General features: G+C 36.4%; 1 protein-coding gene across 2 annotated transcripts in view; it reads right to left on the bottom strand.

Annotated features, from left to right (window-relative positions):
* LOC149775585 (beta-glucuronidase-like) overlaps positions 1-15,403 on the bottom strand; it is a 49,804-nt gene extending 34,401 nt beyond the window's left edge. The window contains exons 1-3 of one of the 2 annotated variants that reach the window (XM_089944288.1): positions 14,904-15,403; positions 8,224-8,400; positions 3,351-3,526 (exon numbers count right to left, since the gene is read on the bottom strand). In XM_089944288.1, the coding sequence (XP_089800414.1) occupies positions 3,351-3,526; positions 8,224-8,400; positions 14,904-15,143 (593 nt within the window). In that variant the 5' untranslated portion in view covers positions 15,144-15,403. The remainder of the gene's footprint in view (positions 1-3,350; positions 3,527-8,223; positions 8,401-14,903) is intronic. The other variant, XM_089944289.1, reaches the window with a different exon arrangement.
* Between the last annotated feature and the right edge of the window lie 3,123 nt (positions 15,404-18,526).

Raw genomic sequence — 18,526 nt, 5'->3', positions numbered from 1 at the left:
GAATAATGATAAAATTTTCAAGATGGCTTCCATGGTGGCCATATTAGATATCAGACTGGCACCATTTCATGAGAAGTATTTTGATGAAAGCACAATGTCCAGCCATCTTGAAATAGCCATAACATGATTTTCAAGATGGCCATCATTGTAGCTATTATCAGAAGAAAGTGTTGAACCATTTTCATTTACACCAATAAGACATCATATGAAGTCTTTCAGTTAAAACCCCAGGATGACAAAAGACCATTAATTCAGGAGAAGGGATAACAAGATTTTCAAGAGGGCCGGTGTGACAGCCATACAGGATGTCTGAGCATAACCGTTTTCAATCGGGACCAACAAGACATCATAGAAAAGTATATAGTAAAATCCCCATGCTGATATATCCATCCATTCAGAAGGAGTAAAGCTAACAAATATTTTTATGACAGCTGCTGTAGTGGTCAAGCTGGATGTGCAAGCAGCACCATTTTCATTTAATACCAACTATGCATCATAAGAAGTCTTCTGGTAAAACTATGGCAATATTACTTTTCATTCTGGAGAAGTAGTGATAACGAGATTTTTAAGAATGCCACTGTAACAGCCATACTGTACTTCAGATCAGTATTATTTATTTAGAACAGACAAGACATTATAAGAAGTATTTCTGTAAAACCCCATGTTGATCTGATAATCCGTTCATGAAGGGTAGCAATGATAACAAGATTTTTATGATGGCCACTGAGGTGGCCATATTGAATATCAAATTGGCACCATTTCCTTCATGACCAACTAGACATCATGAAAAGTCTCCAGTGGAAAACTCCCATGTCAATATGAGTTTCTGCTAAGGAGCTACAACAACAAGATTTCAAGATGGCTGCTGCAGCATCATATTGAACATCAGATCTGCATCAGTTACATGTACATTTAACTATTTTAGTGAAACCTCGTGTTGATATGATCATCCATCTAGCTGGAGAAAATATGACTGGGAAATATAAGAGATAATTAAGTTACGATGAGATCTCTTTCACTGGCTTTAAAACTGACACAATGGGTAAACGGTGCTGCATCAGGCAAGTGGGTGGTTTGGTCAACAGTTTGAAGTTTTAGTAAAAATATGAATAATTTAATTTCAAAGCAAAATCTTACACCAATGATATTGCAATGTTTAAGCTATTTTGGTTAAAGGCAATAATAACATATATTCAACTCCATTACACCAGCTAATATTTAGTGCATAGGTTCATGATGTGGCTTGTTCTGTATTAGAATGACAGCAGGAAACATGAATTCCTTTGTTAGTGTAGAAGCATGACAACATGAATTTCTGTGTTAAGTAGCAGTATGAAAAAAGAATCATTGTCTAGAGAAGCAGTGTGAAACATGAATATATTTGATAATGTAGCAGTATGAAACATGAATTCCTGTTAGACATGTAGTATGAAACATGAATTTCTGTGTCAGAGTACCATTATGAAATATCAATTTCTGTATTAGAGTTGCAGTATGAACAATAAATTTCCGTTAAAGTAGTAGTATGAAACTTGAATTTCTGTACAAGAAGCAGTATTAAACATGAATTTCAGTTACAGTAGCAGTATGAAACATGAATTCCTGTTAGACTAGCAGTATTAAACATGAATTTCAGTTACAGTAGCAGTATGAAACATGGTGTTGGTGTTGTAGGGTTTAGCGCCATTTTTCAGCACATGATAGGCTATACATGGCGGCTAGTATAAGTGGTTGAGGAAGAACCCAGAAAACCCCGGAAAGAACCACCGACCCTCGAGAAGCTACTGGCAAGCTTTCTCACATACCCAAATTGACCGAATCCGAGACTCGAACCCACGCAGACAGAGGTGAGATGGCAGTGATCCATAATGGAGAGCGCTTTAGACCACTCGGCCACTCGGGGCCCCAGTATGAAACATGAATTCCTGTTGGACTAGCAGTATGAATCATGAATTAATGTTAGACTAGCAGTATGAAACATGAATTCCTGTAAGACTAGCAGTATGATGAATTCCTGTTAGACTAGCAGTATGAACAATAAATTTCTGTGTTACAGTAGCAGTATGAAACATGAATTCCTGTTAGACTAGCAGTATGAAACATGAATTCCTGTCTTAGAGTAGCAATATGAAATATCAATTTCTGTACTACAGAGTAGCAGTATGAATGATAAATTTCTGATTTAAAGTAGTAGAATGAAACATGAAATTCTGTTGGACTAGCAGTATGAAACATGAATTCCTGTCTTAGAGTAGCAATATGAAATATCAATTTCTGTACTACAGAGTAGCAGTATCAACAAAAAATTTCTTTGTTTGAATAGCAGTATGAATGATAAATTTCTGTGTTCAAGTAGTAGAATGAAACATGAAATTCTGTCGGACTATCAGTATGAAACATGAATTCCTGTCTTAGAGTAGCAATATGAAATATCAATTTCTGTACTACAGAGTAGCAGTATGAATGATAAATTTCTGTGTTAAAGTAGTAGAATGAAACATGAAATTCTGTTGGACTAACAGTATGAAACATGAATTCCTGTCTGAGAGTAGCATTATGAAATATCAATTTCTGTACTATAGAGTAGCAGTATCAACAATAAATTTCTGTGTTTGAATAGCAGTATGAATGATAAATTCCTGTTTGAGTAGCAGTACAAATGATAAATTTCTTTGAGTAGCAGTATGAAACATGAATTTCTGTGTTAAAGTAGCAATATGAAATATGGATTTCTGTGTTAGTGTAACAGTATGAAACATGAATCTGTTAGAATAGCAGTATAAAACATGAATTTCTGAATGTAGCAGTATGAAACATGGATTTCTGTGTTAGAGTAACAATAATAAACAAATTTCTGGTAGAATAGCAGTATAAAACATAAATTTCTATGTCCGAGAAGTAGCATTAAACACGAACTGCTGTGTTCAAGTAGCAGTATTAAACACGAATTGATGTGTTCAAGTAACAGTATTAAACACGAAGTGCTGTGTTCAAGTAGCAGTATTAAACACGAATTGCCATGTTCAAGTAGCAGTAATAAACATGAATTGCTGTGTTCAAGTAGCAGTATTAAACACGAATTGATGTGTTCAAGTAACAGTATTAAACACGAAGTGCTGTGTTCAAGTAGCAGTATTAAACACGAATTGCCATGTTCAAGTAGCAGTATTAAACACGAATTGCTGTGTTCAAGTAGCAGTATTAAACACAATTTTTTGTTTGTTTGAGAAGCAGTATGAAAGATGACTTTCTGTGTTAGAGTAGGAGTAGAAACATGAATTCTTGTTAGAGAAGCAGTATGAAATATGAATTTCTGGATAGTTACTAATATAGATACATGTAATACTAACATATTGGGATCTGTTTTAAAGGTAATAGACCCAGGAGGTAGTGTTGTGGAAGTCAGTGTATTGTTGACAGCAACAGTCACCCTGTTAACTCTGTCAAAATACAGGTATGAATTGATCTCTGCCTCAAAAGGAAGGTGACCCCCATCATGCCTCATCACCTCCTGGTAATTCACCCACTGCAAAATAGTCATCAAAATTACAATATTAATAAAGAACTACAACAACAAAAAAAACAATAAGTAGCAATGAAAATCCTAACTGTGATATAAATGATAAGATTCCATCAAGACACATGGATCATTTCACTTGGAAAATTCTCATATAATTTTAGACAATCAAACAGTTGACTATATATATACACACACACACACACACATACTTACTTATAATTCAAATAATATTATCATACAGGTTAGAGAAATTTTAATTTGTATTCTACAGAGATTTGAACCAAGGTCCACAGTGTAAACAGTACCCATCGCCTTGCCTGCACACACGAGCCCATCTTTCCTCACATCACCAAAAAATGATACTACTTAAATCTGTGTTATATGCACTCCTGTTTAGCAGACACACTCGCATGATGACCTAGTAATTAATTACTAGACTGTCCATGGATGTAATTGCAGCAACGGCTTGGAAGGATATGTTCTATCATGATCTGGTAATTATTACTGAAGAAACATACTGTATTTCAAAACTTGGTCTTTTCTCAAGTACTTTACCTGATGATAATACAATAGGAAAACAGAAAAGAGAAATAGGGAATTACATCCCCCTTACCATACAGCTTGTTCCAGTCTCCTATTTTTCAAGTTTTGTATGAGATATGAGCTGGGCATAGTATATGGTTTATGCCTAGACATGTTTTGTATGAGATATGAGCTGGGCATAGTATATGGTTTATGCCTAGACATGGTTTGTATGAGATATGAGCTGGGCATAGTATATGGTTTATGCCTAGACATGGTTTGTATGAGATATGAGCTGGGCATAGTATATGGTTTATGCCTAGACATGGTTTGTATGAGATATGAGCTGGGTATAGTATATGGTTAATGCCTAGACATGGTTTGTATGAGATATGAGCTGGGTATAGTATATGGTTTATGCCTAGACATGGTTTGTATGAGATATGAGCTGGGTATAGTATATGGTTTATGCCTAGACATGGTTTGTATGAGATATGAGCTGGGTATAGTATATGGTTAATGCCTAGACATGGTTTGTATGAGATATGAGCTGGGCATAGTATATGGTTTATGCCTAGACATGGTTTGTATGAGATATGAGCTGGGTATAGTATATGGTTAATGCCTAGACATGGTTTGGAGGAAATGTTGAAATCCATTGGAAGCAAAATAATCTCATCATTACGAAGCTACTAAACAAATTAGGATGGCAGCCTACTGCTCTGTTGATATAAGTCCCACCAGGTCAATTTTAAAATTGAAAAGCTTCTGAAACAAAACAGAATATTGTTTCTCATCTCAATCCTGTTGCTTGGATGAAATCAGTAGCAACAGTACTCAACTGCTGTGATAGTGGCAACTGGCTTAAACTCATGAGCCAATATGAACAAGAATTTCAACTGTTACTGGGTCACAACTGAAAAGTTTCCTTCCTTACTCTGGATAATTCATGATAACAGTAACTTCCCATAATCAGAGCATAAATATCTTCAGATTGTGAAACTTTCAGCAACATCACACTGCTTTAATCACAACTAATGTTGATCATGTGACCTATGATGGTCACACGATTCGAGGAGACTGGTGTAGATGGGTGGTAATTCAAGCCCCTCATCCCCTCTTAATGTTGGCCTCCACTATCATATTTTGATCACCTACTTCAATTTTTTTCTCCATATATTGTCTTCTGATGTGATCACCTTAGTTTGGTTGGGGACAATGGAATGGCCCATACTACTACAATGTTCATGCATGACCAATGACTCTCTACTGATGTGTGCCCCAATCCTGGTTTCTAACACTCTGCCAGTTTCCCTGATGCAATCCTCCTCACAAGTATTACATTTAAAGAAATAAAAACACCCCAGTTTTTCAAATTTTCAGTTTTGTCATTCACATGTGCAAGTTGTTGTCTTAAAGAACTGTATGGCTTGTGACACCATGTTGTCTGAATATTCTGGCTAGATCTTTTGATGCATCAATGATAGATGGCATGCCAATTTCGGTTCTAGTTAGGCTACTCCTGGAAAAGGAATGTATCCACTGTCCATACTCATTGGTTCGGGACTGGATGGAAAGATGTAAAAGTGAAGCCTGTTGTTGAGTCTGGTGGCAACACACCAGAGGCTTTCTCGATAGCAAGAAGAGAGACTCTATTACAGAGTGGTGATGAGGCTATTTGATGAAAACTTCCTCCTTTCCTGACCTGGGACAGATTGTCCACTAAAACATTCTTCTTCCCATGAATACGGTGGACTCAGAGGGTAAATTTCTACAAGTTGTCCAGTGGAGTACGTTCTAGATCTCCATACAGCAGAAGGGCATGTGTGCCTCCCCAACACTGGAGATATGCTAGAGCAAAATGTCCATCATACCTAAACCACTTATTGGTTGTTGAATCCTTGCAGCCTTCATTTCCTGGTAGTTAATGAGGTGGGCTGAATCATCCAGAGTCTTCAAAGACCCTGAAGAATTGCACACCAACCGGAATCTGATGCATCGGTAAAGAGACAGAAATGGGGGTCAAATGCACGCATGGGGGCCACAGCCAGGAATCTGTCCCAATTCATCCACCAGTGTAAATGGTGATGAAAGTCTGGTCCAAGAGGATTCAAACCTGATAGAGAATCTCCAGTCTAAAATGATTTAATAAGTACCAGAGAAATTATTCTACAATTAAGAAGGAATGCTTGGCCTTGATATGGCTTTGCAACACTTTGAAGTGTACATTAGTTCAGCTCATTCTCCAATTATTGTATTCAATGATAAAAACCCATTTACTTTCATTAACAAAATGAAAACCAAAAACTAGAGATTGTTAAGAGTCTGATGTTGCAGGAATACTGACAACAGGTATACCAAGGGGAAAAATAATCTAATTGCAGATACACTTTCACATCTATAAAAGTAATATATTGTTTTATTTTGTGTATATCTTTTAACAGTTATAAGACATATTCCTGTATAATTTTAACTGTTATTGTATTATATGTATATTTGATTAATATGTAAAAGAACGCTTTATCATATAAATCTTTCTTTTTGTTATCAGGGGATGTGTTATGTATATTTAATTTGTACTGTTACTGGCTTTACTCCATGACTATATGTTATATATATATATTTATACTGTGTGACTGATCTTGGTCTGTAATTGAGTTCAGGGCCTACATGACAAGTGACATTTACTTTCAAACCACATAATACACATCTAAAATTTCTCTGTGATTATAGATTAAATATTAAGATCATTATTAATGAAGGTATGCATGTTTACATGTATCTGAGTTTAAGACAGTTGTTTATCTCTTGAAAATTCCTGACTTTCTTGACAACTTAGATTGCTTGAGAAAGGAAGTTGAAGCCCATCCTGGTTCTGTTATTGTGATGTAGCTTTTAATATTAATGTTGCTTCCTTCAAAACAATTGATTCCTACCTTTATATCCAGAACAGAATCAGTCTTATTGTTGTGTTCAGTTTTTAATTTTAGAGGGATTCGTTTAAATTATTCACCAGAACTACAAAGTGCTCAATAATATTTCAAGCTAAATCATTATTTGTGGATTATTCTGAATTCATTCAAGGACATTTTGGATTGTGATACATCAAAAATATTGCCATATTAGCACAGTCGAGGCTATTGGCACATCAGCACATTCAATATTGGAATTCATTCAGAACACCACTGGAATTCACTGGAACTCTATACATTTGGTCTTGTGATAGAACTTTTATGAATGTATTATATTATTTTTGGAGTTTTGATAACCAGTCATGATTTGGGAGTATGGAATTTTCAACCATTTCCAACAATGATATTTACTGATTCCAAGTGAGAACAAATTCATTTACCAAAAGCAAGAATGAAGTTTGGCTTTTTAATGAATAAGGTGATTTTTGGTATTTTCCCGGCACTAAGAAGTGTGCTTCCTTAGACATGAGCAGAAGTAATAACTGACATACTGACAGGATTTAATGTGAATCATCTATCTAAAGGGAGACCACTCTCATCTGACGTCCACTCTGACAAACAGGTGACCTTTAAGCACTTCAATCACTTAAACAAATGAAATGATCTGGCAAACATCCTTTTTTGCTAACTTTGGAGGACAATATTTGAAAAATTGTGCATGTACTCCTACTGTGCTGAAGAAAAAAAAAAAGGCTAATACAGAGGCCAAAATTTAAAGCAAAACCAGAAAACAGAAGGTGGAACATATCAGAACAGAGTCAATATTTAAAATATGATTTTAAACAGCATTTTGATATTGGTCATTTGTGTTCATTTCTGACTTTACTGAGAATTATGGTAAACAAAACTGTGTCAAACTCAGACACATCGTGCCAATGCCTTGCATCCCACTCCTGCTTAATTTGCATGAGGTGGATGCAAAGCATTATCTTTTTGCCTAGACTGATTATATTACATCTAAGATTCAAACTTACGTGTTTATGCAATCTCTGAGATTATGAATTAAAAGTAATCATGAAAAACATAATGAACAGTTTTTATGTATATATGTAACATTTTTGTTGTAGGATGTTCTGTAGTAGCGCTTCATACTACAATAGTCGTTATATGGTGCCAACTAAAGATGAAATGTTCATAAAATGTAGAAATGAATTGCACAAAACCTATGGGAAATAAACATAATCATGAAGTACAACAAGATAAAAATACCACAATCGTAGAGTAATGAGCACTCCCAAAGCGCAAAACAATCCTTTGAGAATTCCATGTAGCAGGGGTGTAGAACTGTCTGTCATACCAAGCCCAGCCTACAAAGTCACGGATATTCTTGTCTTGTGTGATGTCATTGTAACTTGAAGGAACAGGCATCGGTATCACTGATCCTGTCTGGAAGAAGAATTAAAAGCAAAATGTTCATGATGCATACATACAACACACCTCCATAACAGGAGATTTCACTAGAACACATACAACACTCCCTCATAATAGAACCCTTCATTATTGTGGTACTCTATGGTTTCATATTTTGCATGGTGTTAGATTTTTAACAAAAAAGAATTTCCTCAGTTTTTATCCAAGGTTATACTGGCTATTTAAAAAAAGACCTTGCATATTCCCTATTTTAATAACTGCTAAGAACTGTTGAGTCCCTTTATTTTGGTTCATGATTCATGGGTGTACTATGGGTTATAGAGTACATAGCTTGTCCTTACTTCAGATGCACACTGCTCAAAATCCTGCTATGTCCACTTTTGTTATTTTCACTTTCTGGACTTCAGAGGCAGATTGTAAAAAAAAACAAAGAGCCAATAACTTTTTGACATTTAATGTCTAGTAATTCATTCACTGTAATTCCATAGGCTGGTTTTGTTTAGTCTGTGAAAATTTGTTTTCCCTATTTTAATAAGTGTTAATGACTTTAGCTTTAGACTAATTATGCTGATTATTTCAGCACAATGGAGCAGCCATTTTGGTTAGATGTGTGCTTAAATCATATACAATGAAACAAGTACAATACCCAAAGGAATTTCAGCTACAGTACATGAAAGTAACATAGAGGTTTGCGAACATTCTCTCCAGTGTGCATGTTGCAAATGTAAACATTACTTCATCTTACACCCATCTCTCTCTCAAAAATTTATAATATCTGTAGAGTGCCCCCATAACTATTCCCTTTTCATAGACAGGGTGGGTTATGATGTACAAATACAACGATCCCTCACAACACGACCCTTTATTATAACACAATTCCCTTTAAAAGGCAGGATTGGATATGATGTATACATGCACCTGTCCCTCACAATAGGACTTTTGATTATAAAAAATTCCCTTTAAAAGACAGGAATGGTTATGGATCCCGTTTTATTAGGAATGGTCATGGAGACCATTGTAATAGGAATGGTCACAGATTCTATTTTATTAGGAATGGTCATGGATCCCATTTTATTAGGAATGGCCATGGATTATATTAGGAATGGTCATGGATCCCAATGTTATAGGAATGGTCATGGATTCCATTTTATTAGGAATAGTCATGGATCCCACTGTATTAGGAATAGCCATGGATTATAATAGGAATGGTCCTAGATCCCATTTTATTAGGAATGGTCATGGATTGTATTAGGAATGGTCATGAATCCCACTGTATTAGGAATAGTCACAGATCCCATTTTATTAAGAATAGTCATGGATCCCATTGTATTAGGAAGTTGGTCATGGATTGTATTAAGAATGGTCATGGATCCCATTGTATTAGGAATGGTGATGGATCCCACTGTATTAGGAATAGTCATGGATCCCATTTTATTAGGAATAGTCATGGATCTCATTTTATTAGGAACAGTGATGGATCCCATTGCATTAGGAAGTTGGTCATGGATTGTATTAGGAATGATCATGGATCCCATTTTATTAGGAATGGTCATGGATCCCACTGTATTAGGAATAGTCATGGATCCCATTTTATTAGGAATAGTCAAGGATCTCATTTTATTAGGAATAGTGATGGATCCCATTGCATTAGAAAGTTGGTCATGGATTGTATTAGGAATGGTCATGGATCCCACTGTATTAGGAATGGTCATAGAGGCCACTGTATTCGGAATGGTCATGTATCCCATTTTATTAGGAATGTTCATGGATGCCACTTTATTAAAAATGGTCATGGATTGTATTAAGAATGGTCATGGATCCCATTTTATTAGGATTGGTCATGGATCCCACTGTATTAAGAATGGTCATGAATTATATTAGGAATGGTCATAGACCCCATTTTATTAAGATTGGTCTGGATCCCATTTTATTAAAAATGGTCATCGAGACCATTGTATCAGGAATGGTCATGGATTCCATTTTATTAAGAATGGTCATGGAACCCATTTCATTAGGAATGGTCATGGATCCAATTGTTTTAGGAATGGTCATAGATTCCTTTTTATTAAGAATGGTCATGGAACCCATTTTATTAGGAATGGTCATAGAGACCATTGTATTAGGAATGGTCATGGATCCAATTGTAGTAGGAATGATCATGGATCCAATTGTATTAGGAATGGTCATGAATCCAATTGTATTAGGAATGGTCATGGATCCAATTGTATTATGTTGCCTTAAATACGTATAATGTCCTTCATTTTATGGTAGTTACACTAACAGTATGCTGGGACTTCATGACTTTGGTAGACAGAATCATAATGAGGAAGTGCTGCATGTTTTTGACTGCCACTCTATAAATAACTCATGTATGGTTGTATGCATGCTGCATTCACCTGTTTATATAGCAAGTAGCAATTTAGAGAAAACAAAGCAACATACAGTAATATGCAAGTATCTCAGCTCATGACCAAGATCATTTGCCCAGTGTAAGTGCAATATAGTCCATATTAAATGGTAACAACCCCATTGTAAGCTCAGTATAGTCCATATTAAAAAGTAACAAACAGTGTAAGCTCAATAAAGTCCATATTAAACTAACAACCCAAGTGTACGCTCAATAAAGTCTATATTAAACTAAAGCTACCCCAGTGTAAGCTCAATATGGTATTATGAGACCATGAAAAATTCAACCATTGTGCATCCACAGGCTTGGCCCTAGGAGATCCAGGACCCAAGGCAGCAGGGCCCCAAGCACAAAAACTGCATTGCTTTAAGGTGCAGGGCCCAAAGCAGTTGCCTCATTTGCCTTGCCCTAGGGCCGGGCCTGTGCATCCACCTAAAAATTAAACAACTGCTTCATGTCACTAGGGTTCAAGCTTCTTGCCCATCAATCTCTAGGGTTATTTCATACCATCTGATGGAATTGTGGGCAATGTCCAATGATGATCCCCTAATGAAAACTGGAGTTATTGCCCTTTTAAAATAACTTTAATCAAAAGTCAACATAGGTCAAACAAACTGGCATTATGACCCCTGTGTCCCAGCAGGCAAGCCAAAAATACACTGAGACCATGAGATAAAAATATGTACAAAAGTAATGCATCAGTACCAAACTGCTTCATAAATTTATAGATGTGAATTGCAGACATAACTGATACCTATGTATGGCATAAATTAGCATTATTATTCACTTTATTTGGATCCTCCTGCAGCCATATTCCTTTGGAAGTCATTATTTGCACAGCCCAATAAAAACACATGGCAAACCTCAATGCTAAAGCATATGGATTTTTTTGGGATGAGATCAATCTAAAGGTGAGATACAATATAAACCGTACCGAATGTTGTATACTGTGATGTCACAATTGGATGTGAATTTTTTTGGGATGAGATCAAATACAAACCGGACTGAATGTTGTGTACTGTGATGTCACAATTAAATGGTATGCATGTTGAAAATAAAATTAAAGTCTTAGAGCTCTCAAGCAAAGAGGTAAAGTTCACCATGAGGTAACATAAGTTACAAAAGCTAAATTCCAAATACAAAGGATAACAAAAGCAAAATCTGAAATACATATACCATGTGTTTTGGACTTCTCTTCATTGACACACACACACAGTATGTTACACAGCTTGTCCTACACAGCACCTGCGATGGCTGTTTACTGTCATTCAACATAATGGTTTGATATTGGTCTTAATAGACAAATTAAATTGGCATTTGTTTATTTACAAAAGTGTTGGATCTTATTAAAGGAAAGGATTAATTGCTATATGCTTTGAAATACCAATATGAAAGGCATCACACCAATTAAATGACAACTGGCAGTCCTGTAACAATGGCCCTGTGCTGAAGGCAATTTCAAATATTCTCTAACCCCTTAGCAATCATGATAGCTGACAATCACAGAATGCAATGATGGATTAATCAAAGACAAATACTGATACCCAATACATAAATCTCTAATCTTTAAAAAAGTACATATTTTTTTATATTAACTTTTTAAGTGTTATATCTAGAATCATGAGATAATGAATTCAAGTTGTATTATGGCACTCTATAAATGCTGGATACTAAAGAATTTACCTACCCCATTGGCAGTATGTACACCCCACCCCACTACATAAATAGTCTAATTAATTTTTCTGATAACTGGAGTGATGTTCATCATCTTTGAAAAGCTCTGAATGATTCTCAAAGTTTCCGTAACTTTGTGAATTACATCCCTTTAAACCCATGTACATAAATGTCAAGCTGCTTGCCATTTTTATTTTGTCAAATTTAAAGAAAACAATTAAAACAAGACTTTGAAAATAATGAATACAGATGGCACAGGTTTTACCTTCTATGTATTTGTAGTCCATGGACCCTCACTCTTTCACTGAAAATGGACTTTTCCAGGTGCTGTAAATAGGCTAATTGTTTACACTGAAAAATCCTGCTTGGTTTGACAGTGTTGGGGACTGCCTGCCAACTGCCAACAATCAAGTTAGAATTGATAAATTAATCATTGATATGACTATGGTTTGCACATTTTTTTTTGTATCTTTAATGATTTCCATTTTTTAAATCACAAGTGGATTTGGACTGGTTTTGTGGGATTTTCATTGTTCAGCACATAATAAGCTATACATAACGGCCAGTACCGGTATTTTTAGCAAAGGAAGAATCCAAGAAAACCCTGGAGAAAAACCTGGCAACAACCCACAGGAAGCTATTAGCAAGCTTTCTCACATATGGAGATTGGTCAACTCAAGATTCAAACCCAAGCAGACAGAGGTGAGTTTGCAAATGATCTGTAAAGGTGAGTGCCTTAAAACACTCAGCTACTCAGGGCCCTCTCAAGGGGCAGACTACCAACTTTCATGGGGTTAGGTAAACACTAGCGTCCAGTTTGGAGAAAAACTTGAAAATATAACTCCTGTTTCCATTCAACCTGTTTCCATTCAACCATAGTATAAATTTCCTCAAAATGAATAAACTTATGTCTTTTTCATGTAAGCATATATGTGAATAAAACATAATTATCATCTGTATTTGTGGACAAGTCAGGACCAACTACAAACAACATAAACCCTGCATCCAATAATGTACAAGCACATCAGGGTCCATGTTGTACATGCATATATATTCGACTATACTCATGTCCACAAAAAGGGCAGAACAGTAGGTGAATCACCAATGAACCAATAACCATCTGCAGCATAACATTAGATGAATCACTGATGAAACAATGACAGCAGTGCAAAGAATTATGACATAACACTACTGCAACACTTTTAAATACCATCAGAGAGCATTCAATGGCCAAAGTTTGTACTTGCATGGATTCAAATTTCCAGGGTTTATTCTAAAACTGAAAAGTTGGGGCAGGTAAAATAAATTCTTTCCATTAAAAAATAAAGAGACAAGTTTTCTAAATACAGGAAAGATTTCATGAAAACATCAAAACTGGGACTGAAAATAGTATGCAATATTTTCACACATTTTGGTGAATTATTTTCTGTGCAATTGTTGGAGAAAAAAAAAACTGAATCCAAGAAATGAATGCCCTAAAATGGATTCCAAAATTTCTATAGCTGAATATATAATACTTAGTTCATCTAGGGTTTTTTAAATTTTAATTTCAGTTCAGTCCCATTACATGAGGAAAATTAGCCCAACTGCACATTACTGGGAAACTACAAAAAGGTGTGCAATAAAATCTGAAATTTGTTAAGTTTAACATAAATGAATATTCATTCCAAAATTTCTGCTAATGCAAACATTATTACTATATTGTAAAGAAAAAATACTTTCAAAATTGACAGAAATTATGGATGCATATTTTGTACAGATTTTAATATTTTCTAATATGTAATCTACCATAGTGTATATACTGCAAATTTAACACGTTTTCTGACTGAGTGAACATCAACATTTTAAGGATTTGGTTGGTAACTCCCTTCCCCCCTCGTTTCTACATACAAAAAAGTGTCAAATTGTAGAAATCTGGTTTTATTTTGCAAAACCAACAACCAATTGAACCCAAACCACTATGTAATGACTTGACCCAACCTAGAACCACTAAATGTAAGCAAATCTAAATACAATGGCCCCTAGTATAACTGGGATTTTCGTAGGTTTTATTATTATTACTATTATACAACCGATTAATGTAGTACAGATCAACGGCGGGGGAGGGGGCCGAGTGATCTAAAGCGCTCTCCGTCACGGATCACTGCCATCTCACCTCTGTCTGCGTGGGTTCGAGTCTCGGGCTCGGCAAATGTGGATATGTGAGAAAGCTTGCCGGTAGCTTCTCATGGGTCGGTGGTTCTTTCCGGGGTTTTCCAGGGTTCTTCCTCCACCATTAATACTGGCCGCCATGTATAGCCTATCTTGTGCTGAAAAAGGGCGTTAAACCCTACAACAACAACAACAACAACAACAACATGATCAACAGCATCCTTGAGTGCTCCTTTCTAGTTTCTAGTGCATATAATCAGCTCTAAGCATGCATCACATACTGTACCTTATCTAAAGGTTGTAAGTACCATTTCTTCTCAAAACTGTCGTTTCGTGAAGGCGATACGTCCACGCGAAAATTCCACATGCCATCAAGATTGAAAAGACTCCTGCTCTCCGAACTCCGCGGGTAGAGCATTCCCCGGTCTAAAATTGCACTGGTCGGAACAAGAGCTGCCATCACACAAATGACCAATGCTTCGATGGAATTCATGTTTCTATGCAAAAATTGTACGCATGCATACATAAAATAACTGATTTACAGATTTGATATCAGTGCTAATAAACTTCACTCTCCGGCGTTTCTACCGTTTAATTGATCATGTGACTTCGGTCATGTGATGTAAATGCAAGTGGAGTTTAAGGACTCACGGTACTAATTCCACTCCAATAGTAAACATATGGAAACACTATCATATTCAAAATTCAATAACTTAAAATTTCTGCGTGATAATAATGACATCTATAATTCTTCATGCGCATCTAACCTTGGTGCAAGCTCATCTGTGGAGAACACCATACGACCCGCGGCACTTTGTTTACATATATGTGCATGAAACACGTGTTATTGATTCTGCACCAAATGAATCAGGTGCTACTTTCAGCAATGAGTACTCCTCAGTCAAGCCTGTAAAAATGCTAAAATTGCATCAGTAGAAATTTGTCAATATTTTTCTTACATTACATATAGAATACGCTCTCAAAAGATATTTTTCCTAAAATTTTAATTTTCATTATTAACCAATTATGGACCACCAAACCTGTAAATACTCTATCATTTCTCCACCCATTTCTAGACTGGTTAGTAGTGAAGGGGGATACATTACGTACAATGGAAATTAGCATTACAGACCCCCTTGGGAACATATACGTACAATGGAAATTTAACATGGCGAAAAATCGTGGGAACATATACGTACAAGGGGAATTAACATGGGAATAAATCGTGGGATACTATACGTACAAGGGGAATTAACATGGGAATAAATCGTGGGATACTATACGTACAAGGGGAATTTAACATGGGAATAAATCGTGGGTCACTTTACGTACAAGGGGAATTTAACATGGGATTTTTTTTTTAAATTTTAAAAAAAGGGGGTAGGCAATTCAAAGGCTATCTCTTTTCGAGAAATATGGGGGCCCTGAAAAGGGCCTTTGGGTTTTTTCTTCTTCTTCTTTTAACTTCTTAACTTCTTCCACCATCCTCTTATTTTGTCCATCATTCCTTTCTTCTTTTTCTTTTCTGTTTCCGGCAACCAGTCCGGGTGGCCCATGGCCCGGAACTTCTGTTGGATTTTCATCCAGTTTGTGTTCAGTTTTTCTAATTCATCCCTTTTTTTTTCTATTTTCTTCTTCTTTTCTTTCCTTTGACCACTTTTCTTTGATCTTCTTGACCTCTTCGGTCAGCACATTCCTCATTAGTTCTTCAGCTTTCTTAAGTTTTTCTAACCCCCACTTCGCGAAACACCAATCTGTCCATTCTACAATGTCTTCTAGAAAGCACCTTGCACTCGTCACATGATCTATCGCTTCTTTTAACTTACCCACTTTGACATACGGTGGGTTAATTAAACCTCTGATTCTCTTCTCCTCATCCTCTATCATTTCTTTTACAATATTTACGGATAAGTGGAGGCTGGTTACTTGTCTTGAGACGAAGTCTTTTGTCACTGCATACCTCCATTCCTGTTCAACCCTTTCTACTACACTCAATCCATCTACCATCCAATACCAACTTCCCATAAGATCGTTGTATAAAGCTGAAGCTGCTGGCATCTTCTTGTTTGCTTATTCCGTAGAATGGGTTCCAATGGCCAACACTGTTAGTTTTATACTCAAAGCGCGAACGTGAAGGAAAACATCCCCTAAAAACATAAAATTGATCTTACCTAGATCATGACCCAACAACGCGCGGACGTGAAGGAAAACATCCCCTACTTTCTCATTTCATATAATAAAACCCTAACTATACTCTTCACATACGCTAAGAAACCCATAATCTACTATTCACACAAACATACCTGAGCTCTTACAAACACAAACACACAAACACACAAACGCATACCCTCACACTATCTTAAAAAAGAGTTAGTGTTTATATACACACTACTCTACCTACACACATTGGCAAATTGATCGTTATTTCTTTTCTAGAGTATTGGGTAGCCCTGAAAAGGGCTGTTTTTTGAACTCCTGATGCACCTATCTAATGGTTGCACCGTCCTGGCCTGGCGCCACACACGCATCTTCTTCCCCAGTCTTCTTTCACCTTTTTTCTGGGGAGCGCAGAGGGAGGATGATTCGCTTCAACACCCCAATCCTCTGTCTCGGGAATATTGAACGACATCCTCTCTTCTCTTTTCTTTTCCTCTTCTTCCCTCTCTCTTCTCTCCTCCTCTTCCTTCTTTACTCTTGCTTCTTCTACTATAGCCTCCGCTGATAGTTCGTTTACTATGCGCCTGGCATATTCCAGGTGCATCTGGAGTTCTAACAGTTTCACTATTCTGCTATTCATTCTTGTGTTGATCAATCAACAAGGGTAGCTTGACTGCCCAGCGAGTTTCAATTTATACTGAAAGCGCGGACGTGATGGAAAACATCCCCTAAAAACATAAAATTCATCTTACCTAGATCATGACCAAAAAAACAACAACAACGCGCGGACCTAAAAGAAACACTCACTCACTTTTTATGCTACCCACCACTATTATAAATTTTTTTTATAAATCACTTCAATAGACTATCCACATACGCAAGGCAATCCAATCTAACCCCAAATATACACCTCAAAACAGCCCCTACATCATTTTAATCTACTATCCTCACCAACCTACTTTATCACTTACAAACACAATCACACAATCACACAAACACATACCCTCACATTTTTTAAGAAAGAGTTAGTGCTTATTTTCACACTACTCTACCTACACACATTGGCAAATTGATCGTTATTTCTTTTCTAGAGTATTGGGTAGCCCTGAAAAGGGCTGTTTTTTTTGTTTTGCTATGGCATTCTTTTTTTAGTTTCTAAGAATGCGATGTCCTCTGAGGATAGACTTTCTGGCAATAGGTCTGCTTCTTCGGAAAGAGAAGAAGAACTCTTTGGTGTCGATACGGCAATCGACAAAGCCTCTGTCAGGTTCAGGTTGCTGCTGCTGCTGTTGTTGTTGTTGTTGTTGTTGTTGCTGTTGCTGCTGTTTTTGAAGTCTGTACTTCTCTGTCCATTCTTCTTTTTCCCTGTTCACTTCTTCTCTGAAGAGCTCTTCTATTAGGTCTTCAGTGATTTTTAACATTCTCACATTCTCTATTTCTTCTGGCTTCGGTATCAGACTGTGTCTGACCCTATGCAAATTCACGTAGGCTTCGTTGAGCTTAGCTAGTTTGGAGCACATCTTCGTAGGAGGATGAGTCGACAATGAATGGTTAGACTGGAAACAACCCCCGGTTCTTAAAGTCAAAGCGCGGACGTGAAGGAAAACATCCCCCACACGGTTTTCTAGTCGCAACGTTCAGTGAGTGTCATGAGAGGGATAGTAAGAAATGAAAGAGCATCAATCCAACATTCTTATAGCTAAACAAAAGACAAAGACATTTTTTTCAAAACACAACATTTTTTATTCAAAA

The sequence above is a fragment of the Sinohyriopsis cumingii genome, chromosome 19 (assembly GCF_028554795.1).
Source record: "Sinohyriopsis cumingii isolate HCF-2022 chromosome 19, ASM2855479v2, whole genome shotgun sequence".
Taxonomy (NCBI): Eukaryota; Metazoa; Mollusca; class Bivalvia; order Unionida; family Unionidae; genus Sinohyriopsis; species Sinohyriopsis cumingii.
Note: the sequence above shows the minus strand (reverse complement) of the source record. Positions and strands in the feature narration are given on the sequence as shown.